This window comes from Plectropomus leopardus, chromosome 12 (genome assembly GCF_008729295.1).
Source record: "Plectropomus leopardus isolate mb chromosome 12, YSFRI_Pleo_2.0, whole genome shotgun sequence".
NCBI lineage: Eukaryota > Metazoa > Chordata > Actinopteri > Perciformes > Serranidae > Plectropomus > Plectropomus leopardus.
The window spans coordinates 17,784,958-17,809,891 of NC_056474.1; the positions used below are offsets into that span (position 1 = coordinate 17,784,958).

Below are 24,934 nucleotides of genomic sequence, written 5' to 3' on the forward strand. Positions count from 1 at the left end.
CTTAATAATAATAATAATAATAATAATAATAATAATAAGCCAAAGACTTGGTTAAAATAATGGATAAAGCCTCCGTAACATCACCCATTGGTGCGTTGCCTCCCATCTTGAAGACCCAAAGTCGTGCTTTTTGGCAATTGCCACCTTGGATTTTTCGAGCCAGAAGTGACCATATTTAGACAAAAGGTGTGGTGACACCTCGCAGACAGCCTGTCAGTCAAAGAAGCCCCACATGAATGATGAGTCACTTGAATAAAATCTAAACAGGTGAGTTTAAAAAAAAAAAAAAAAACGACCCTCCTGTACAGTTCTCATGAATATTGAAATAACCTATAGTGACCAAAATAGTTTTTTGTACCAGGCTGTACACATGTTAATATCTGCTGTAAATCTGGGCATTTCAACATGGGGCTGCTATGGAGACTGACTCGCTTCTGGAGCCGGCCCTTAAGTGGCCACTCCAAGAACTGCAGTTTTTGACACATTGGCTTTGTTGACTCACTCTCATTTAACTGAAGCGTTTAGGATGGATACTAGTTTTCGCATGCAAGTATGTAGCACCATAGAGAGGTTGTGCACAACATGCTTTCACGTTTTGGAACATTACTCATGGGGCCCTGCTCCCTTGTGGGCCCACATGCAGTGAACAGCAGTTTGTATTGTGCTGACCCACTTACGGACAACATCTACAAGCACATTTTGTGTTGCTACAACAATCTGACAAACACATTTCTCACTCTCAAACACTTCTGCTCACCAGCTTGGTTGGTGGTGATGGTGACAGACGCACTCTGAGCTGCCCCTGCTCCGCTGGCCTGGGAGACCCCATTGCGTGCGTGGACGATGAACGTGTAGTGCGTGTGGGCCCTGAGCTCGCTCACAACCACCCTGGTGGTCCTCAGTCCGGTCTGGTCGGGAGAGAAGAGCACGTCTGAGCCACAAGGCAGGCAGAGCTGAGAGCTGGAGACAGAACCTGAACTGAGTCTCGGGTAATCTCCAGGTACTGGTCTGCTCTGGTAGACTCCTCTCCCTGACTGGACTTCAGATCCCACAATCCCCTGGTCTGACTGCATCCCCAGGCCACTGTGCTGAGCCTCAGGCTGGGAGATGCTGTGATTCCTGGGAAGAGCTTTACTGCCAGACTGACTGTGGCTTCCTGTTTGACAGATGAGACACTCGAGACTGTAGCTGGTGTCACTTCGTCCTCCCAGCCGGCGAGGGGGGGCCCACTCCAGGACCACCGAGGTCTCGTTAACCACAGAGATGAGCTGCTGTGGGGCTGACGGCGGCTCTGAGGAGGAGACGGGTAAAAGCTTGAGCATGAACAAAACCGACCAAGTTTACATTCTATACTGCACACAAGGGGGGGAGCCAGTAAACGGGGTGTGTGGGGGGCGGGGGGTTGCTGCGAGCTGTTGGCACGAGTTGAAATGTGGACATCTGGCATCAGACTGAAAACCATACTGTTCAGAGATGTTTTTGATGGGCTGGATGTTTTCCTCTGCGGTATTTCTTTTTTGTGTGTTGTACGTCTGAGAGACAGAGTACGTGTGTGTGTGTGTTTTCATTTTTCCCAGGCCAAGGAAACCATGTGCTGAATATAGGCATAATTAAGTTTATGACACACAGACCGAGGTCTGCAAGTCTGTCACACAGGAACTACTCAGAGACTTCGAGAGAGAGAGAGAGAGGGAGAGAGATGGAGAGAGCAAGAGAGAGCGAGGACATTTATTCACTTCTCAATGTCTTTACTTATCACTAGCAGACAGGATGTAGATGGTGGCTTAGTCATAAGTAATGGGATCATGAAACAGGGGTGGCATTCAGACAAGTTTGTGTCTCCCTCTGTTTGGTAGAGATAGAGGTAGGGAGACAATGAGAGTGCTTTTTTTGCTTTTATTTGCAGAAATGCACACACGTATTGTCCGTGTCTTCACTTATGTATAGTCTTACTAGTGTGTGTGAGTGTGTGTGTGTGTGTGTGAGTGTGTGTGTGTGTGTGCGTGTGCGTGTGTGTGTGTGTGTTCTTACGGGTGCAGCTCATGGAGGGAGGGTCGCTGTCAGCACGGAAGAATCCAGAGTGGCAGTCACAGACAGTCGCGCCGTCTCTGAGCGAGTAGCTATGTGGAGGACACTTGGAGCATCCTGCATCTGAAGACTTGGCCTTGTAAAAGCCAGCGGTACAGGCTGCAGAGGGACAGAAAATGACAGATTCAGGACAACAATGCCTATTCACGTTCACAGGTCACATTGACAGAAACTTTATGAAAGACACTAAAAAGTCCTTCTGAAATGAAATAACAACATGTTACCTTGAACAGAACACAGTACTTGTTTAAAGGCACCCTGTGAGGCACTAATGGTGCTTTTTTATTTGCAGGTCTCTGTTTTACTCGAATTTCATGCACAGCTGTAATGTGCACATAAACAAATATATATGTTTGCAAGAGCTGAAATGATATGTCCATTGTTTGGCAGAAAATTAATGAACAACAATTTAGATAATACATTGATTGTTCAAGTATATATTCCAAATAAATTCAGCTCATAAAATATGAATATTCTTTCTCTGTCTTCTCTGATAGTTGACTGAATGTCTTTGGCTTTTGGACTGTTGGTTTGACAAATAAGCAATTTAAATAGGTCAGCATGGGCTCTGGGAATTGTAAGAATTATTTTTTTTTGCAATTATTGCTTTTCATAGAGCAAACTGTTAATCGGCTAATTAAGAAAATAATCAGCAGATGAATAAAAAATGAAAATAAAGCATTAGTTGCAGCCCTTAATGAAAACTTCAGCCCCAAGTTACCATTTGTGCATCAAGCACTCACCTCCAAAAACGTTTTTCTCGCATGCCTCCAATAAACGAAGAATTCAAAAAAGGCAACTTAATGATGACTTATTGTAAAAGGGGGACGCATTGAGCAACAGCAAAATTATATCAAAAAATCCATTTACAAACTCTCACACAACTAGAGCAGTTTATTCCAAGTCTCATTTATTCAGGTGTATGCTCAGTGCATCACAAAGATGCATTTTTGTTAAAAAAGGAACTAAAACACTTCCACATAAACAGTACAGGTGTACACTACTCGTCTCTGCGGAGGACATGTTTTAAACACTTAGGTTTTAGGGAAAATGCATGTGTTTGGGAAGCACTGAGCATATGACAGGAGAAATGAGCATTTGATTATACTGCTCCAGTTGTGTTAGAGTTTGTAAATGAATGTTGTGATATAGTTGTTGTTAAATGTGGGCCCCCTCTGACTTCACTTCTTCAAGAATTTTCTCTGTTTTTGGATTCTTTGTTCTCCATGGAGGCATGTGAGAGAAAAAACAAATCAATGTATCATGGGCTGAGAATTTGATATACAAATGATTGTCTGGGGGATGAAGTATTCTTTAATGTGCACAATCCCATAGTTCTCCTACCCATAAAATATCAAGCATTGCTCAATGTCAATATTCAAAAAATTTGCAAATGTGTTTTAGTGAGAAATACTCAAGCGGATACCTTTAAAACATCAATGTTATTTTTCAGTTTATAGCAATAGATCCACCCTGATTTGTGCTGCAAGCAGTGCACCCAGCACTGACCTCAGGTCAGCTGACCTCTGACCTTTGACGCAGTCTTTATTGTCTCTATATTGACGTCTCAGACTGCTCAGACAACTTAATCAACACACAGACTGCAATTTGATCCAAAGATAAACCGTAAAGAAAAATCTACAGAGCGTTATAGATATGGCATAAAGGCGAAAAGGGCACTATTATTTCTTTTGTCTTTTTTGATGGTTTGATGAGCAAAGACAGAAACTTCTAAAAGAACATCTACTGATCATCTCCCACTCACACGCACAGAAACCAGAAACACTAGATCTGAATACATCAAAACTCCAACGCCAACACAAATATAACTGACATTTAAATATATGAAAGAGGAGAAACAGAGGGAGGGTGAGAGAGAGATACAGAGGGGGGGGGTGGAGGGAGAGAAATTTTCTCTCTGTATACCAAGGAATTCACGCATTGACAGAGCAACAATACAACAAATGAGTGCATAATTATACTGCTTGACATCCACTGGTGAAGCAAAAGAGATGGCAGAGCGTGGCTGGTTAGAGCCATTTTCTTTCTCCCTTTAATTTCAGAAGGAAATCCTTCATTTGTTTCCACGGCAATCATTTTTTCAACACCTTTTTCATCATCACACCCTATTCACTCTCCTTTCTCGATCCTGCCATCTTTCCCGGTTCTCTCCTTTTTTTCCAACCCTTTCACATTTCCAAGGGAGATGAAGACATCCCAGTAGGAGTGGATAGGAATGTGGGAATGATGTGTGTGTACGTGTGTGTGTGTGTGTGTGTGTAGATGTGTGCTCAAGTGCTTTATGACACTCATCTACTGATGAGAGAGAGGAAGTCTCCTCTGTAATCTACTCACACCGACCATCCTGCCCCATCTGCGTGAGCCACCATAGATTTGCTCTTTCACACACTCATCTGCCCTTCCTTTCACATTTTTCACGACCTCCCTCGTTCACTCCCCGCGCACTTCCTCCTCGACCTCTACTTATCTGTCTTTGTGTCTGTGATAACTCTCGCTCCTGCTGTATCTCTGTATATCCCTCTCCTTTCCAAGCGTCAAATCTCAAGGAAGCTTTGAAGCACGACTTGCAGCGTTTATGGCTTGATATCGATACCAACTCAAACGAGACTGTACACAGGCTGAAAGCTATAATCAAAACCTGTAAATTCATAAACACATTTACAGCTGATAAGGCTGGGTTTCATGTGGTGAAAGACTTGCAGTAATGTTTCAGCTGATATCATCAAATCTGAGATAAAAACACAGTATTACCACCTCTGCTGACATGTACATTCCTTTGCTTTAATTCATCAATGTGGATAAGTAAGACATGGATGGGAAAGAGAGGGAATTAAAGGGAGAAAGAAAAAGTATTTGACCTGCTGAGGACTTAAGGGTTGATTATAAGGCTAAACAAGACTCTGCCAGGGGGGTTGCACACTGCCTTTGTCCCTGTCCCTCCAAATCCTCTATCCTTGTCTCCAACACAGAGGACAGACTGAAGGAGGAAGAGAAAGAAAGGAGCACAGTATCTGAAGCCATAAACTTCCTTCAGCGCCCTCTCATGTCTCTATTCTCTCTGTTGTCTGTAGCCTTTTGTGTCTTTTTTAGTGCTGGTTTCAACAGGGGGGGCTGAGCGCTGCTGACCTGGAATAAGAGCTCATGAGGGTGTCATTAACCCGACATTAACCCTACGCCGACGAGGACCGCGCAGCACCCGAGCTCAACCAACAAACTGGGAGGGATTTTGGACACAAACATAAGCACATACTGATAAGATGAAGTGATAGCATGCGCTCACATTTTGCCTGGTAGCTGCCGAGTGAATCGACTGTAATCAGCTGTTCGTCTGCTTGAGACAAGTACGGGAAAGTGTGAAAGATGGAGGGGAGAGACAGCATGGGTAACAAAAAAGACTGACAAGGAGGTAGAGATAAAGATGGGAAGAGAGAAAACAAGGAGGGAGAGAAGCGGAGGGGAAGGTGCCCTTTGATTACTATCAGCACTGTCGGCATTTGCATATGCATTCATCTGCTACCTAAAATGCAAATGCAGCTCCCTGCAAATCCAAATAAGAGCCTTGTCGGCACACTGTATGTGTGGGCGTGTGTGTGTATTCTCCTTGACCCCGTGTTATCTGTCATCATCCCTTGTTCCTTCTCAGCAGAGGGGTGTAGATGGAGGAAGTACCCCCGACCGTTCTGGTCTGACACCTGTCTCTGTGATGGATGGAGGGAGGGACCGATTGACGGATGGATGGACGGATTGATAGACTGTCACACGAGAAGGAGGGACACTATTAATCACAGGGGTCATGCCCCGTTAATTAAAACCCACAGAAAATGTTGCAGATAAGATGAGATGCTTATCTTTTCACTACTGTATGTCTTAACTGAGAGGACACATTCCTACACAGCTTGGTATCAAAATGATCTCATATCTTACACGGGCACCAGCTTCTCACATCACTCTGCGTTTAAAACCTTAGGAATGTGCTCAGTGGAAGCCGCAAGTTTGTCTAAATTTAAATCCTCACAAAAACTGGCGGTTTGAGGAGAAATGTGTGTGGATTTGTGTGTGCCCAAAGCCAACAGTGCAAACATTAGCATGTGAAAGGGGCTCCACAACAATACCTACCCTCCTCCCCATCACACACTGATCACCCCCCACCACCAGCAACAGCACCCCAGCCCCCTGACGGACCGTGGATCAGGGAGAAGAGTTGGAGAAGAGAAAGGAAGGATAATGAGAGCAAGACAGAGAGACAGAGAGGCAGAGAGGGGCTTGTTCCGGTGCCAGAGAGCCACAGACGGACTGGTGGAGCTGGCAAACCTCCACTACATTAAGAACAACCTGGGAGAAAGAGACAATAGTGAGCGCACACTCAGAAACACACACACACTTTGATTGTGATGGTGGAATGCAAACCATTCCCCCCACCTGAGGTTGGCTCGCGTCATACAATCACTCGTGCCATTGCTTTGTCACCTGCCATGCGTGCGCACGCGCACACACACACGCACACACACACACACACACACACACACACACACACACACACACACACACACACACACACACACACACACACACACACACACACACACACCTCCTCCCTTTCTGTTTGCCCCACCACACTCCTCTCTAGGCATTCCTGGGCAGTCCTCCAAACTGTGAGTATATGGGAGGGAGGGCTTTGTTAGGCAGAAAATCAGAGATACAGTACCCACACATGTACGCTCGTGCACACTCGCACACACTAAACCAGCAATCCAACATGTCCAGAGTCCAGAAATGCGATGCAATAATTAGAGGGACTGAATACAGCGATTACGCACTCTTTCTGTCATCCGCTCACTCTTTCTTTCTGTCATCTCTCTTTGAGTGTGGCTGCCTCTCTCTCTCTCTTTTCATCCGTCTCTTTCCAAACGCTTTCTGCTGTTGACGAGACACTGCAGGTGCGTTGGAAAGAAGCACAACCATGAAATCTCTCTGGACGTGGGGAACACAGAAACGCGCACACACTCACAGAGGGAGAAACAGTCCAACCCTCCCAGGCAGTGAGCAGAATTGAGCAGAATCAGACGACAGAAAAAGGAGGCCAGTGCAGAGACAGTGAGACAAAAAGCAGAAGGCTCCTCTTTCATTCCTCCTCTCCGGCCGTTCACATTTTAAATTCTCTCTGTTGTTTCTCTCCTCCTTCGTTTCCGATCCTCCCAGACGGATCGCAGCTGTCAAACTTTTGACGTCTTCATCTACCTCGGTCATGACCCTGCACTCTGTATCTAAAGTCTCTCTGCATGAGCGTGTGTGTGTGCGGCTGTCAGTCAGAGTTTTTGACGTCTTCATCAGGCTCAGTCATGACCTCGGTCTTAACCAGGGGTTTAGAAAAGAGGGGGAGTTCCCTCTCTCTTGTGTTTCTCTAGTCGTCCCCTTTGCACCCGATGACGAACCCCCCCGGCGGGGGAGGGGCAGCCCTGTATTGATGCCTTCTGCTGTCAGTGGCCTTCTTTCAATCCCCCTCTCGCCCCATTCAACTTCTAATCCCTTCTTCCTCTCCAGAGCGTCTCCTCTCATCCTCTCCATCCTCATTACTCTGTGTCAACAGCGAAAATGAACTTTTCACATTTCACCGCTTTAGCTAAGTCTACTCTTGTTTCAGCTCAATTCAACAGGAGACTTTGGGAATGCTAAAACGAATTTAAAAAAGGCAAAATGTCTGCACAGAGGGGAAACTGTGGTTGTTGCACCAGGATTCTTACCATACAGAAAAAATGTGATGTATAAAATAGAAAAATTAGCTAAAAATAATCAATCTAAGACATACTGAATATACACTCACACACACACACCCCACACATACACACATATTTATATACCTACACACACACACACACACACACACACACACACATATACACTGGGCAGACAAAATGTGAAAATATTTTTAAAATACGAACAAGGCTGAAGTGACAATTTCTATGATTTAGCCTCTGTTATACAATTTTCATGTTTTTTCACAGAGAGGTTAATTTGAGGTATTTCATGGATGAAATTAAAGAGATAGTTCTGGGCAATACACTTATTAATTTTCTTGCCAAGAGTGAGACAGGAAGATTGGTACCACTGCCATATTTATCTGTTAAATTAGAAGCCGAGAGAAGGTTAGTTTAGGGTGGCATAAAGACTGGAAACAGGTAAACTGCTAGCCTGGCTCTGTCCAAAGGTAAGAAATAAATAGATAAACCTAGCAGCACCTCAAAAACTCCCTAAAAAGAAGTTATTTCTTATTTGTTTAATATGAAGTGAAGAAATAACAAGTCTGCGAGCTGAGAATTCCTCATTCTTTGAATATAAAGCCCCTTTTACACTGCCTGTTAAAGGTGGGAATTTTGCACTCTTTTTCTGCCTCACTGTTCTTTATATAAGTACAAACACTCCTTACCGTTAAAGGAGAGGACAAAAAACAATTGTCATATATAACAGGGAAGGTAAATGATTTTTTTTACCATGTTATGCCATTGTTATTGCTCAGAAAACACTGCCCCAGGCGTATGTTATGTGTCACACTAGGAGTGGGGGGAAAAATGAATTAGCATAGTAAAGGGATATTTTGCATGGCAATATTGTATCGATACATGGACACCAAGTAGCATTTTTTTATTGTATCAACTATTATTATTGCAAATAACCTTCTATAATAATATATATTTAAAAAAAGGTAAATGACAATGTAATGCAATATTTGTTTTTGCAACTCTGAGGATATTGCAAAACATTTAAAATCACATTATTATTGTATCGTGACCCAAGTATCCTAAAAAAATTGTATTAGGGGTTTTTGGTGATTCCCACCCACCCTTATGTCTCACTGGATGCCAACGCTGCCATGTTACATTTCACGCCTCTTTTGCATCCAGAACCCCAGCATGTTATCTAAAATCACACACTGGGATGGTATGTGCTGGTGTTGTTTGGTTCTGTATAAAAAAGCAAAGCGTGGTCAAAGAACGGCTCGCGTTGTGGCAGTATTGCAGCATCTCTGTATAAAAAAGGCCTAACACTCTGCCAGAATGCCAATATTCACATTTTCCAAAATGCTGGAACTATTCCTTTAAGCTCTTTATTGCATAAGGTAAGTATTTAGGATTCTTTTTTTCTGCCTTGCTCAGTGTGAAAAAAAAACAAAAACGTAATAACAGGTGTCTCTGTCCAAGCTGTAATCACTCCGTTTTTTTGTCTGTCTGTCTGTTACACTGACTGAGTGAAGGCACATGAGTCTGGGAGATCCAGAAACCTTTTGACATCAGCGACGGGAGGAGCGACAGATCATCTAACTATCTGCCTCTTCCATCCATCCCACTCTGCCCTTCCCCCCCTCTCTCTTTTCTCTGCGAATTTCAAACTTAAAATGGGAGAAGTGTTAAGGCGCCTGTCCAATACTGCAGGGTCAGAGTTTTCACTGAGCAACATTCGGTATTCATCCAGACTTTGATGGATTTCCACTGAGGCAGCTGAGCCCGGCCAACAACCTGACAGGCGGCGAGAGCGGGGAGACGGAGAAGAGAGCAGCAGATAGATAGATGGCACTTCACATCTGCTGCAGGTTCAACAGAGTCAAGGGTCTCTCCTAAATCTAGTTGAAGAGGAACATCTTTCAGGCTTCAGGGACCACCCCGCAAACCTCCTCCCTTTTCAGAGAGAACAAACAGGGCAAGCGGGGTGAAGGTTTTAGAGGACGTTTGTCACATGGAGAATTTTGGCTACTGCGCTTCTTATTGCAAAAAAAAAGTCAAGTTTTTTTCCCCTCTCTTTAACGCCAACTGGCACTAACTGCATCGCTCTCTTTATGTCCATCTCTCCGCCTTTCTTTCCCTCAGCATCTCTTCTTTTCTCTTTGAATTATGGGTCTGTTTGTTATACAATTAGCCTGCTGGGATAGGCTTCATAAATAAAACTGAGGGAGCAGATCAGTGAGGCGCTCTCCCTTGTCTCTATTGGTCTCTATGCATCTGCGTGTGTGTGTGTGAGCGCACATGTTGCGTGTCTGTTGTGCGTGAGACTGAATAGGGGGAGTGAAGCCATGTTGTAAAAGTGTCTCCACCGAGTCTGTTGTCCCCCGTTCACCCCGCTTTTCTCACACAAACACGCACATTTAGTTTGTCTCCACTATCACAAGTCACTTCCAAACATTACACGTCATCAACGCCACATGTATGTTGGTGAGAGGTGTGAACAGCTTGCATATTTGCTACCGTAAAGTTCAGACCACATTTGTAAGTGATAGAAAGACATTTTAGTCCAGATGGCTGTTGTTATGTCAGCACACCTCACACTGAGACCTGAAAGTTTCTACTGATATAACACTGCAGGACACAAACTCTTTGTATCTTGGATTTATTAAAAGATAAACTGATTAGAGGGAGAATGGTTTAATGGCATGATGGTATATTCTATTTATTTTTTGCTCTTATTATAGTTATTCGGTATTACTTTTCAAGAGAAGCTGAAAGCACAGACTCTACGGCACAAGGCAGTCCAGTTTTTTGACTAAAAATGTTTTGTTACAGCTATTTCCTGCAACCAGTACAGTACAGATCAGATGAATATTTTAAAGGAATAGTTCTACATTTTGGATACATTTTCATTTTCTTCCTCGTAAGAGTTTCATGAGAATATCAACAATGTTCTCATGCCTGTTTAAAATTAGGCTGCAGTCAGATAAACAGCAACAGTAAGCATAGCTTATCATAAAGACTGTAAACCATAGATGTATATCTGAAGATATTGGCTTTAAAAAATGAAATATCAGATTCGGCCAACATGCTAATTTCTGCTGATATCACAAACCGATATTTTTTTATTGACAAAGTAAACATGTACAAAGCCTCAACCCTAAATTGAAGTATTTTTCTTATTTTTACATACACTGACAAAACTTTGTATTTCATGTCTCTGGGCCATCATGATAAGAGTACGCATAATATGATGTCAATTCCACTACAGAGGAGACTTGATGATCACTAAAATTAGGTGGGGAAAAGGGTGGATATATCGATATCAGTATTAGTTATGGGCCAAATGAGTTGTTATATATCGGCATATTGGATATTGGCAAAAAATCCAACATTGTGCATCCCTAATATACAATAGTAATAACTGGAAAACAGATGCCAAGATGGTGCCTATTTATTCAAATGGTGTTGCTCACCTGGCGCACACACCAAAACAGTTTCTAGCTTACGGGTTTATTTCTACTGTATGGGGCCCACTGAATATGTGTAGGAGTATTTCTCCTGCTGGCCAAAACCATAAGCTCCCGCTCGGCTTGTAGACTTTACGTTGTGACGTCACAGATTTTTAAATCACTTTTCTCAGCTAAGAAAGTTTGACGGGGGAAAAATGCTTTTTGGGTCACAGAGGATTTTGTCATTGCAGTACTACGATTACCACTGGAAAAAACTGGAAGCAGGTTTGGGCAGCCTTCCTGGGGGTCTGCTGGATAGAGCTAGCCGTGCTCTGTTCAAAAGTACCAAAATCTGCCTCCCAGCACCTCTAAAGCTCACTAATTAACATAGTGCATATTTTTGTTTGTAAACGACATTTACCCAGAAGACATTTCTACTCATTTACAACTTGACAACTCATCATCCACACTGATTAATTTGTTGTGGTATTGTAGAACACACTGAAAGTGAGTTTTCCCTAATGACAACAATTCTAAATTAAATCCCTAAAAATAGTTAAATTATTCCACAGAATAATAAAACGCAAGTTAGTTACTACACAAACCAAATCTCTGTCACTGTTTTCCATCATTAGCAAATAACGTGGGACTAACTGATGGGACTTAGAGATGACAACACAAGGCTGATCAGCCTGACCATTAAAAAAACAGCAAATTTCGGTACAGCAGCTCTGTTTTACCCAGCATCACTTACCTTTACATGCGCCGCCCTTCTCTTGATACCCTGGGTTGCAGAGACATCCACCAATAGGAACCAACCATTCCCCGTCAGCACCACAGTACATTTTAGGCTCCTCTCTCTCTTCTGATTGGTTGACACAAGACCCCCTGACCTCCACTAGGGAAGAAGTGTCGGCCCCAGTTACAGTGTCAGGAAACGTTGCCAGGTTATGGATGGTTAGCGGGCAGGTTTTGTAGAAAACTCTGACGGAAACCAAAGCGATGCAGGCGCCAACATCCTGAAAGGCCAGGTAGAAACCTTTCCGGGTTGTGACCTTGACGTCTCGCACCTCAGTGTTGAGTTTCATGATGCGGTCACCCACGTCCACCTGGACGGGAAGAGAAAGGAGCTACATTAATGGAATGTGCAGTAAACTGTGTCAGCCCTCATTAATTCAACTCGCTTGTTCAACCCAAAGTGGGAGTTGCTATTGAACCATGGCTGATCTTCACATTTTCAGCACTTGGCTCTCGTCCAGACTGACTTCTATTGATTGCAAAGGTAAAATAAGCTGTAATGCCTACGATGCTAAAATCAGAAGCAATTTTTTGGAAGGACTAGGCAAAAGTACCCAGCCAGCACTCCTGGGACATCAGAATGGACATCAGAGATAAAAGTGCTTGTAAAACAAATAAAAAAATTACAGCTAAGTGCCGCAGGGGGATTTTATTTTCAAGATAAGAGCAAATTAAAGTGAGTGGAGGAGGGAAGATAAAGAACTCAAAGCCTGACTCAGTTGTTCAGTGTTACCTGGGTGAAGCTCTCGTCTGCTGCCACAGTGTCCACCTTTATGAAGCTGCTCTCTTTGATGTAGCTCTCTCTGTCTTCATTTGACTCGTGATAGTACAGATTGAATGTCTCCTACAAGACAGAAGGGACAAGAAGAAAAAGACTGAGGCATCTATTTATCATCATCAGCACTCATCTTTCCTCTTAATATGATAATGAGTCAAAGGGCGGTTTGTGCTTGAATAACCAGCAGCTGTAATATATAATAAAGCTCCATTAGCAGTGGCACGTCCATTGACTAATTAGCAGAAAAGTTAACACGTTAAGGAAGTCAAGTCTTCAACAAAAATGATATTCTTAAAACTTTCTACTGTGCCCAGATCGTACAATGATAATCGTGCTCCGTCAAGACATTATAAACTTGTTTTCTTGTACCTTGCATGTGCCGGTGACCCCTGGCAGGCTGTTGCAGTCTCTCAGGGTAAACTTGACTTCGACGTAGACCCGCTGAGCGCCAGATCGAGGGATCCAGTCTGTCCTCAACCAGTTGTTTTGATTGGGTTCTAAGACATTACACACCTGGTAGGTTCTGATGGGGATGTTTTTCTCATCCATTATACTCACCTCTTCCCACTGCCAACAAAGACAAACACAAATTCAATACTACACTGGTGAAGATATCCGCTGATTACTTATTTAATCTCCTTAACAACAATCTGTGTATACTTAAAGGGACAGTTCACCACAAAATCAAAAATCCTTTTGTTCCTCTTACCTGTAGTGCTATTTATCAATTTACTATGGATTTTTTTGGTGTGAGTTGCCGAGTGTAGGAGATCGGTCGTGGAGATGTCTGCCTGTTCTCTAATATAATGGAACTAGATGGCACTCAATTTGTGGTGCTCAAAGCGCCAAAAAATACATTTTGAAAACTCAACAGTGATGTCTCTTTCAAGAAATGATGACTTGGTTATTCAAGATAATCCTTCATGTGAGCAGTTTCATGCCTGAACTGTTTTCTATCTATCTTATCTTGCCAACTGTATCACTGTGTGATCTTCTGATGGACGACAGGCTCATGACAGTGTGAGAGGTAAGCTTTAATTGTGTCCCCCTCGGCTGTTTGCTAGCTCAGTGATGCAAGGCAAGGTAGCAGTAAATGCACACTTCCTTCTGCGCAATGATAAAGTTGGTGGGTGTACTTCGGTAGAAAGAAAATAGTTCCTACATGAAAATGCTCACAACAAGGTCTGTGATCTCTGGTCATGATTTCTGAAAAGAGACATTGCTGTTTGAGTTTTTCAAATGTATTTGTCAAAATCTCCAACATTTGGCAATCTGGACTGATAAAAAGAAGAAGAAAGAAAATACTTTTGATTTTGGGGGTGAACTGTCCCTTTAACATCTCACTTTATAACATGTACCATAAATATTTAGATTGATTTCCGGCTTTCAAGGCCTTCAATGCTACTTATTAATGCCAACATTATAAATAAACAAATTATAGAAACTTCATTAAAACAGATGCTCCATCATAGTGATCTTTAGGGTGCCAAAAGCAGGTCGAAATTGTTTCATAATCAGTGGACTTTGATAAATTTAATGAGTAGCTGCCTAGTAGCAATGCTTGCTGTCAAAAGATGAAACCTGGAAGTCAAACAACATGCGCAGATGTTGTGAAAAGGATTTAAATGAGGAAGCATCTTGTATTTAAAAGGTTGATGACTCTCAAGTTCCAGTTGTCAGAGTTTTCGACAAGTGCTTAACTGCACCACCGAGGAAGGATTTTCAAAATCATGAAGGCTCGAAAAAAAAAGCCCTGGTGGCAGCTGCAAATAATGACGCAATTTTGGCAAAAAATAAACATAGCTAAATATTTACTATGATGATGATGGGAAGTACATGCAAGATGATTTTCATATTGGCACTGATATGAAGCGAAATCAATACCCAAAGGGTCTCTCCTAAATCTAGTTGAAGAGGAACATCTATTAATGGCATACCCTTTAACTCTAAACTTAACTAAATTCTAATCTTTGCCCCTCGCAGACAAAAGCTCTTACGGAGGTAGTGACCAGAAAAACACACTCACTGTGGAGAACTTATCTTTTTTTTCCCAACCACTTGGGGAAATGTTTGTCCTCACAAATACAGAAGAACTATATTGAGTACATTTCAGATGCTGGGGCGCAACCTCTAATTCACTGCTGTCATTTGGAAACATTCATTCTTGCATCAATATTCTGCAGTGGACAGTGGTTCAGATTTGTTGCAACTCCCAAGGTTTTTACAGGCACATTTCCATACAAGCGGAGCCGGCTCAACCTTCACTGCACCATCCATCTCAATAGAGCCGACTATTTGCCTTGTACTGTGACCCTTCAAATGACCGCTGAGCCTCCCAACTCCAAATTGGCTTTTTATTGCCACTGAATAATAATCTGCTCTAGTGAGAGCTGTATACACACTAAATGCGCCGTGTCGAAAGAGAGAAAAAGAGAGGGAGAGTCAGAGAATGTCAGAATGTGTGTGTGTGTGTGAGTGTGTGTTGGGGAGGTCTGTGTGTGAGTGTGTGTCTAATTGGGCCTGATCAATATGCCATCAGGACTGATCTTATTGGCCAATATTGACTTACAGCAGATATACTAACGAACTGATATTGGCATATATGTTGGCAGAAAATTCAGTGTACTGATTTTATTTATTTATTTTTTTACTTAGAATTTTTCGTTTCCAGTTTGGGTTTACTGTTGAGTCTTAAGGTCATATTGGACAATAAAGTTTAATGTTTAAACATTGGCTTATAATATCTGATTTTTATCATTCTCCATTTTAAACATCAGTATCAACCACAAAAAAATCCACCAATGGCTCCGCAGTCTGTAACTGCACGGCTACAGTATGTGAATATAAGAGCGTGTACGCATGAGCGAGGGAACATGGTCACGTCTTTGTGTGATGTGTGTGTTGTTCCATGTTTGTGTGTGGGTGTTTGCGCAGGACATGTGTGTATTGAAGAAGAGAGCTATAAAAAAAAAGAAGCTGTCATGGGGTATGATGCCTCCTTGTCTAGTTTCTTTTAGAGCCTTTGTCAGCAGACAGAAATCACAGCTGTCAGAGGAAAAAAAGCTCTGCCCCAACCATACAGAGATGTGTTTTGTGTGTATGCGTGTGTGTAGCAGAGGGATGTGGAAGGTGGGGGGTGCCTGTAATCAAAAGCTCAGTGCGTGCAGACCAGGACCTCGTCAATCAAGCAGCATGTGAGAGAATGAGAGCATGGTGACTGAAGAAATCAAGAGTCAAGTTCACCAATAACTCTTAAATCAACAAAGAGCTGAGAGAAGACACTGAGCAAATGAGAGAGGAAGAGAAAGAGGAGGAGGAAGGACATATACAGTAGATGGCAGATCACAGTGTACCAACAACGAAAAGTACAAAAAAGATGAGAGGATGCAATACAAAATAAGACATTTACAGGATTCATCCTGGCAACTGCATGGTAGTAAAAATCCCTAAAAAAATGACACCCACCAACAAGCTGGTTTATGCCTTTTTGTGTGCCAAACACGACGCCAGCAATCTCGTATTAGCACTTAGACTCGCTGAACAACAGCACATTTCAAAATCTGTGGGATGATTATTTACAGTTCCCAGACCAAGTGTGTACAAGTGTGTGTGCATGTGCATGTGAGTGAGAGATAAGAGTGAGCGTGTTGTCCAAAAGAGAGAACAGGTTGTAAACAGTGTATCTGTAAAAAAGCTCCCACTCACCCCTCCCTCTGAAGGACTGGCTGCCCATTTCAGCTCTCCTGGTACTGTCCTGGTATCCAGCAGGGTCACTAAAATGCACACGCACACATGCAGGTGGTTTAAGGGCAAACAGCCTGCAGTGCTTTAATAAAATAAATAAATAACATTCTTTAAGAGTGAGAAATAAGTAATATTTTTGCACTTGGATGACTTAACCACACCTCGAGATCAGTGCCAAACAAAAGATTTTTGAGCTTAGTGCAAATACGACATCAGCAGGAAGTCTAACTCACTTAATTTTAAATGAATATAACTGCTTTAAATAATAATAATTCTCATTTTTATTACATAGTATCAGATTAATAGTTTCTATAATTCCAAATTCTCACATTAATTTTATGGTCCATAAATATGCATACAGAAACAAACAAAAGTACAACTTTTTGAGATTTATGAATACAGATGTCTTTCACACTAAACTGTACAGTACAGTGTGCGCTCATACCATGAGGAAATTTCGCAGAAACAAAAGATTTTCCTGGCAGCACTGGGGAGACACAACATGCATATCAACTCCTTGGAGGTACAACTCCAGGAGAAATAATAACTGTAAAATGTACCCTAAAATTTTTTCCAAAATCCAACTTTTTGGTAAGTTTCATGCATATCTGCATTGCTCTTTCCCATCCTAGGACGCGCAGGGAGCGCCTGCACGCAGCGGTGTGTCCCAGCGTGCAGGAACGGAAAACCCGACTGTGTCTCTCACACACACATGCGCGCGCGCTCAGACGATTTCCTCCTTACTCACCTTCGTTAGGTGGATAAATCCTCGTCCTCGAACTTGAAACTAGTGTTAATATCCAGATAAAGGTGGAAAATATTCGCCATAAATTTGCAGCCATATGTGCCGTGTGAAAGCGCGTGTGTTCCCCGTTGGCTCTGCGCGCTGGCTGAAGCGGCTCCATCCCGGTGGGAAAAGTGTGTGTGAATGAACCCAAGTGTGAAAAGCGAGTTGGATGCAGCAGCGGATAGTGGGGCGGTCCTCTTACACTCAGATGCTTCCCTTAATGGTAATTCAAATGACATGAGCCAAATGACATACAGTACTGTGGGACATATTTGCGTCAATGCATCATTTCCACACTCTATTTCTAGAAGAAAAAAGGGGGTTTTAAAATTGTGGATATGTTTTGGTGGACTTATTTGGAGTCTCTAGAGATTAAAACAAGCGACCCTAAAGAGCACACTTTCCTCCCTTTTAACTGACCGTCATAACTTAAAATAAAATAACACATTTTCCTAAATGTCTGATTTTCCCGCGAGACATTTCTCCTGAAAAAAAAAACGCACTTAGGACCAATTTGCAACCGCAAATTCAAGGTTAATGAATAGAGGATACAGTTAACAGATGCACAACACTTTTAGATAGTTGATATGAGATGCCAGGAGAGTCATTCATTAGTATAATATTGAAAAGCACCAGCAGGCACTGGGTCCTACACGTCACATCATCACGTTTTTTTCAATCATCCTGTCACATCAAATCAAAACATGAATGCGCCACAATCTCCTGATAAAGGACTGCTTGGATTTGGTAGCCTTCACGAGGCTGTTGGAGGCTCTTTGTCCTGAGGAGCATCACACTGAAGAGTGTGACTACAGCGCCATCTGTTGATGATTGCTGGAAGGAGGAGCCACCCAATGAATGATCAGGGATCTTTTCTGAAAGGGCTGTTGGATATTTTTGGGCTGATAAGAAGAGGATAAGAGGCTTCAATCATTCCCCCACCATCTGTCCCCTACAGCTTGTATTATTTTTATCTACAAACCCCCGCAAGTATGGGCGGTATAAAGAAATAGAAGCAGATTTGTTCCTTAATAATAAGCCAGTTATAAACAAAAAGGCTCAGGACTTCGGCCTCACGTAGAAGCGTGGTGATGCAGACAAAGACCAGGCTCATGACCCGTCCTCCTACACTCTCTCTCTCTCAAAGACTCTAACGAACAATTACTGTTGATGTAGGCACAGCTTGAAGGAGTAAATACTTTTCATTTGCATTGATTCGGTAGGGTCTGTTGTACACTTTAAGCACAAAAGGTGACACGCAGATGTGCTCCACTTTGTTTAGAACTTGCTTAACACTTGCGAAGATAGGTTCTGATAACCTTTGTTGTAATCGACCAACAAACAGCACTGAATAGTGAGTGTTTATAATGTTGAAGTGTATGAGAGTGCGTGTGTTAGTGTGTGTGTTGTCGCATTTGCATGTATGTGCTTGTGTGAGCCTCCATCTCGGCCCGTATCCATCTCGCTTTGTGTCTTCACAGTTGCTACGCCGAAACCATCTCGATCCCCTGTAAGGCATCATAATGGACCCAGGAAGAGCATCTGGTGCTTTGAGACGCCAAAAACGATCTCCCCGCTCCGACCTGCCACTCTTCCCCCATCCACCATAATACCGTTTTTCACGTTTCATTCTCCCCCAGCGCCACGACAGACTGCGCAATCACAAAGACCCAATTAGCCAAGAGAGGATCTCGATTTCGCTTGGGGACCGACTGGCCAATCGCAACGGGCAGCGTGCGGTGAGGGCCTATGAGGCAGCGGCGCAGGTGGGTGGGACATGGCTGTGGGGCGGAGGGTGTCACAGTGACATGGATGGAGAATGCTCTCTTGTTTCTGGTCATTTGTGTCACCGAAGTTTTGATTGATGACCGTCGGGATGTTTTTCCCACTCTCCCCTGAGATTCCCAGCTCTCCGGAGGGGGTTTCCACAACGGGCCCCCAGCCTCGAACCCCTACTTTAAGTCTGGCCCTTAGCCCTAAACCACACAAACACACATAGGCACACACTTTTTGTTCCATTTGGGGCCCCAGATGGCTGCTGCCCACACATCTGTATTGTAAAGCACTAAATATAGTGTCCGTTTTTGTTTGAATATTTGAACCTGCACTCATGCACATACAGTATCTCAGGAAGTGAACGGAAAGGGCAGAAATAAATAAAGTACATACGAAGAAGCCAAATGTAAATGCGTGCATGTGTGCGAGAGCGTAAAGAGAAAAGCCAGAGGGACTGTAGGTGCGTGGGTGGCTGAGAGAGATGAACAAAAGAAGCAGAGAAGAGAGATGAGGAGCAGCGCATTGCCAGTGAGGATTTGATTGGGTGGGTGGGTGGTGGTGTGGGGGGGTGGTGGTGGGGGGTGTTGGGTGTTGAAAAAGGATCTTCCCTCAAAGCCTCACTAAGATATTCCTGGAGCGAGTTAGGGTTTCATTTGGCTTGCAGTCCTACACAGAGTGCTTACATCGTACTGGGAGCTAAAACCATTTAATATTCATGCCACCAGACTAATATTCTCTGGGTTCTGTGACAGATAATAGTCAGATTTGCTAAATCTGTGCAGTGTGAGTGTGTGTGGTTGAACTCCTCAGGTCATTAGCATGTCAGAGGCGTTCCATCGGTACCCGGTTCACTCCAATAACAGCTGCTAGTCTGGCGAATTACTCAATTCATGTGTGTACGTGAGTGGATGTGTGTCTGTGTTTATGCACGCGTGTGTTCGGTATAAACAAAGGAAGAAGCGAACAGAAGGTTTCATCAAAAACACCAAAAGTGTGTGTGTGTGTGTGTGTGTGTGTGTGTGTGTGTCATGCGCTTACTTTGATGACTGAAGAAATCTCCATCAGCATCTTGCTCCAGAGCGCGTATGTGTGCGTGCGTGCACATGGAGGAGCGTGTTGGTGTGTGATTGCATAAACATGGTGTCAGAGTGATGAGATGTTCTCTCCATCCATCTGTTCTGCTGGCATTTACATCTTCAGAGGGCTACTATATAGAGGAGAGAGAGAGACAGAAAGAGAGGGAGGAAGCACAAGAGAGTCGGAGATAAACAGTTAGTGAAAAGATTCTACGATGATGTTGGTTTTGTCTGTCAGTCGCCAGAGCAGTAACACACTCTCAGGTCACACGTGGAGCTCCGAGGCCCCACTCAGACATGATCTTTTAACATGTCTGAGGGTTTCTAAGTATCTGCGAGAGGATGTGAAAGAGTGAAGCTGTTTTCCTGTTGATGTGGTTTACTAGATTCTGAGTGTACATTGTGGACGTGTGAGTGTGAGAGACAGACGGAGATCTCATTGTTCTGTTCCTCCTTATCTGCTGTCTCAGCGGAGCGCCTGTGCAGTTTCCCCCCTCAGCGATGTGACCCGGCTGTGATACCGCGCACCCTCGTCTCCACAGATAACAGACCACCCTAAAAATACTCCTCTTTCTACCACTCTTCACTCTTCCTCTCTGCTCTGCTCACCTCTTCTGGCTGACTGTATCCTCTGGAGTCTCCCTGGCCAGGAGTTAGCTCTGCCAGACTAAAACACCTTTGGGCGCTTCCTAAAGTCACAGAGGTCCTTAAAGTCTATATTTTCCCCTCTTCCTCGTCTTCTTAGTTGTTTGTTAGAGGCCGCAGACGTTACAGTGTCAGCTTGAACAGCTAGTGCGACTCAGACTGTTACATCACAAGTTTTCTTATAATTTTCCACAATAATTCCTCATCCTCCCCGCTCCCTCCCCTTTGCAGCTACTTCAGTCACCCACACTCTGGACACACAGGGCAGATGGGATGTAGGAGGAGACAGTGAGGACAGAATCTGCCCAGCTCACATAATTATACATCGAGTAATTTACCATAACTCCTCAATAAAATATTGAAGAGTGCATTGTTTTCTGTGCCTCACGGGTTTGACGGCCTGGAACAATGCTAATTATGATAAACTAGGCTTTTTTTTTTTTTTTTTTTTTTTTGAAGATCATGCCACAGCCAAGTGCTTTGAGAGCTTTTTCATCTCTCTGCTGCTTCCCTCGCTGCCTAAACTCTCCTCTGTTGTGGAGTGCTTTTACGATACTGACAATGCCCCTCTCTGTTGTTTTGAGGAAGTTTCTTGCTAATTTAAAACACTTTTATTCCGAACCTCTTTGCCACATTTGACATTTAGGGTTGGAAAGCTGTCGTTTTTGTTCTTTTTGTGTGTGTGCGCGCGCATCCTCGCCTTTCTTTTGGCCCAAGCCCACGCAGGTGACCAGAGGGGGCCTTGTGTGGGTGGACAACTCAATGGTGACCCCCCTCTCTTTTACCCTCACCCTCCCTCCTCTCCCCTCCTTTCTTGCCCTCCGTCCACCAGTATGAGTCCAAAAAGAGGGAGAGGGGGCCCAGGAGGAGAAAGAGTCTGTTGCATACCCTGCCTCAAGCAAATGCACTGGCCAAAATATTACAATCGCCAAAAAAACTGCATAATAAGAAAATGTTATTAGAGTGCATGTTGGCCTTTGATCATGAAGGAGCATCTTCTGTAGAGACAAAGCTGGAGGAGCAGTGCTGAACCAAGTAAACCGAACATTAACCAAGGACTATTTGGATAAGAGATTAAAGGTTAAAGCTGCACTATTCAATATTTTTATGATAAACGACGTCTGATGTGAAAGGAGTTGCACGAGTGACGAACTGACACAGAATTATCACCCAGTTCTGCAGCTCCCCCCAGCTCTCTGGAGCATTTTGAATGAATGCTAATGAAGCTCCATGTCTGCTGGATGTGTTATAAGCAACAGTTTGCTAACGCATTGGCCAATCAAGTTGATAAGGTGATAATTTGTCAATGTTGTGCTTACAGCTCCTTACACTGCCCAAAGTGTCATTCATCAAGTTAAAATAAGAATCATTCTCTGGCTATTGGTTCTCAGATGCAAGGGTCTACTGCTTTTCTATTTTTCAAATTAAATATCTGTGGGAAAAAGATGAATTTGATCACTTTGGCAAAAATGTCGTTTTCATGCAGGTACAGGTAATTATTTTTAGACATTTTTTGGACTGAATAAGAAAAGGCTGCAAGTAATGATTATTTTTTTTTTTTACCATTGGTTATTCTGCCAGTTATTTTCCAAGGAGACATCTTCAAATAGCTTGTTTTGCCTGTTTACACAACCGTCCAAGAAATAATTAATTTTCAGTGATATAAAAGAGAGAAAAATAGTGAATCTTCACATCAAAGGATCTGAAACAGAATTTTTGTGCATAATGCTCAAACCTGATACTTGAAGGAGCTCTATGTGACATTCAGAACATTAATATAGCAACAAACAACTGTTTGATATGTAAAGATATACTGGAAAAATGGCATCCTGAGAAGAGAATGGAGTCATGCTTCACTGTGTGTGTCCGAGCTTTTCTGTCTGTCGTTGTGGTAGACGGTCCAGCAATACGGGTATGTTATGTTAGTACATGTGTGCCCCACTTGCTACGTAAATGCTGCTACTCTGCAGTGCGTTTAAACTCTTCCAGCTAATAACGGGGCGGTGGCATCCCCATAGCATAGCGTTTCCCCATGGGTCCCCCCATCAGGTTAACACTGTTAGCTCTGTCAGCACTGTTGCCATAATTGGCACTGTTTAAGGAGGTGTTGGCACCGTTAGCTTCTAGTTATCCACTTAGCTACCTCCATGTCAAGAACCATGTGCAGACTTTCCAGCCTCACACACTCAATCATAGAAGCGATTTACACCTGGTATTAACATGCGTCCTGGGTGATCCAATCACAAGCGGATAGCGCTAAATACAAGTGTAAATGACTACCAAGACGCATTGTGAGCCAATCACTCAAACCACTTGCAGTGGTGGTTTGGAAGCAATTAAACACATCTTTTGTAGTGTCAACAAGAATGTGTCCCCATTACTGCATAATTAATGCAGGATGTGGTGGTTGTTTTTGTGACAGTGTGCTAACACCATTTTATGACGAGTTGGACTAAGTGTTATCTCCAGCTGTGTGGACACATCCACTAACATGACTAGCAAGCATACTAGCAAGCAGCTAGCAAAAGTGTGGACACAATAACAGTGTGACCTTTGAACTTTTTAGCACAAGTGACGTAGGCAGTAATAAAATCTGAAAACAGTTGGTCAGCTGGAGACGCATCAGAGATACAGGTGTGAAGGTGTCTCAGCTGTCCACTTATGTTTGGGTCATTGAAACGTATGTTAACACCACAGACTCATTAATACGCTCTGAAACAGCTCCTTAAAACAGTTAATAGATTTAAAAAAAAAATGATCCTGATTAATTTCCTGTAATCATCTAATATGATTGATCATATGATCAAAAAACAAACTTAAACATAAATTAATCATAACGACAATAACCATTGAAAGTGGGGCTGTAAACACAGGAAAGTTTGTGTTTTTCTTTTATTGAGGAAAAACGAGACGATAATAAGAGGCTGTGTTTTACAGAGGATTAGCAGGGATTAGGCTGTCAAACCAGATGATTGTCCAGTTTATCATGTTACCTTCCCCTTTATCAGTAGTTGCAACAGGTCACAAAAACATTAGCAAAACAGAGAGAGGATGGATTAGGAGCCAGGATATAAACTGCCTCTGTGAAAACATCATCACGCACTGTGTTAATGACACGATCTGTGCCTGAATAGTATTCACGCTGGGGGAGAAATTTTCATTTTTTGACTGTTGTGGAAATGGTTTCTCTGTTGCTGAATGACAGACGTGCAAAGCAGAGCTGAAACCATCTCCTTCTTCAGTTTGAAAATAAAAAGCCTGATTTGCATTTCACATATGACAACCATCCCTACTGTTGTTATGACAGATATTCAGATTGTGCAGGACACTCACTTCTCATCCATTTATTTCGTCTTGGTTGTCAGCCATCAGTGGCCCATACCAACACTGCCCCCCTATGGGTGAAGGAAGCACAGACTGCTGGTGGACAGTGTGAAACAGGGCATGAGTTTGTGCTAAATTGAGATGCGTGGGCCTGACTGCCAAGTGGGAGGACAGAGGAGGTTTCAAGGAGGGCACAAGTTGGGCAAGTCATAACGAGAACATAATGAGTCATGATCTTTGAAACTGTCGTGAAATGACAAAGCTCAGAGCAGTTAAAACTAATTTAAGTTTACTACATCAGACAAGGCAATATCTTGGCTGCAACAGACAAAAACAATACTGAAGGGTGGCTATGTAAGCCTAATATCAATGTAGACTTGGCGTAAATATTCTGATCTAACAAATGTCTCCGCACAGAAAGAACAACACAGCTACAATATGACAGCTATTCCCATTGAAAGACAAACATTATAAACAATAAAAACTGTCAGTTGAGCTAATTTCTTTCCTGACTAATTATTTCGAGTGGATTCCTGTACACTCAACGATGCAGCAGTTCTGAGCGAAAAAAGTTTCTATGGAGTTGAATCATTTCAGTTAATGTCTGTGGGCACAGAAGATGAAAAACCAACACATTTCTGGCACATACACACTTATTAATCATATGGTGAGATTTGGGAGACTCATTCAACTGGCAGCACTGTCTCCAGCTGTCTCCGTGCTTTGACAGC

The 24,934-nt window shown here is 43.0% G+C and overlaps 1 protein-coding gene across 1 annotated transcript in view; it reads right to left on the reverse strand.

Moving 5' to 3' along the window:
• Positions 1-707: 707 nt before the first annotated feature.
• LOC121951263 (ephrin type-A receptor 4-B-like) overlaps positions 708-24,934 on the reverse strand; it is a 36,022-nt gene continuing 11,795 nt past the window's right edge. Inside the window, exons 3-9 of the mRNA XM_042497527.1 lie at positions 20,197-20,365; positions 16,557-16,624; positions 13,221-13,418; positions 12,807-12,917; positions 12,030-12,384; positions 2,032-2,187; positions 708-1,291 (exon numbers count right to left, since the gene is read on the reverse strand). Coding sequence (XP_042353461.1) covers positions 708-1,291; positions 2,032-2,187; positions 12,030-12,384; positions 12,807-12,917; positions 13,221-13,418; positions 16,557-16,624; positions 20,197-20,263 — 1,539 coding nt within the window. The 5' untranslated portion in view covers positions 20,264-20,365. The remainder of the gene's footprint in view (positions 1,292-2,031; positions 2,188-12,029; positions 12,385-12,806; positions 12,918-13,220; positions 13,419-16,556; positions 16,625-20,196; positions 20,366-24,934) is intronic.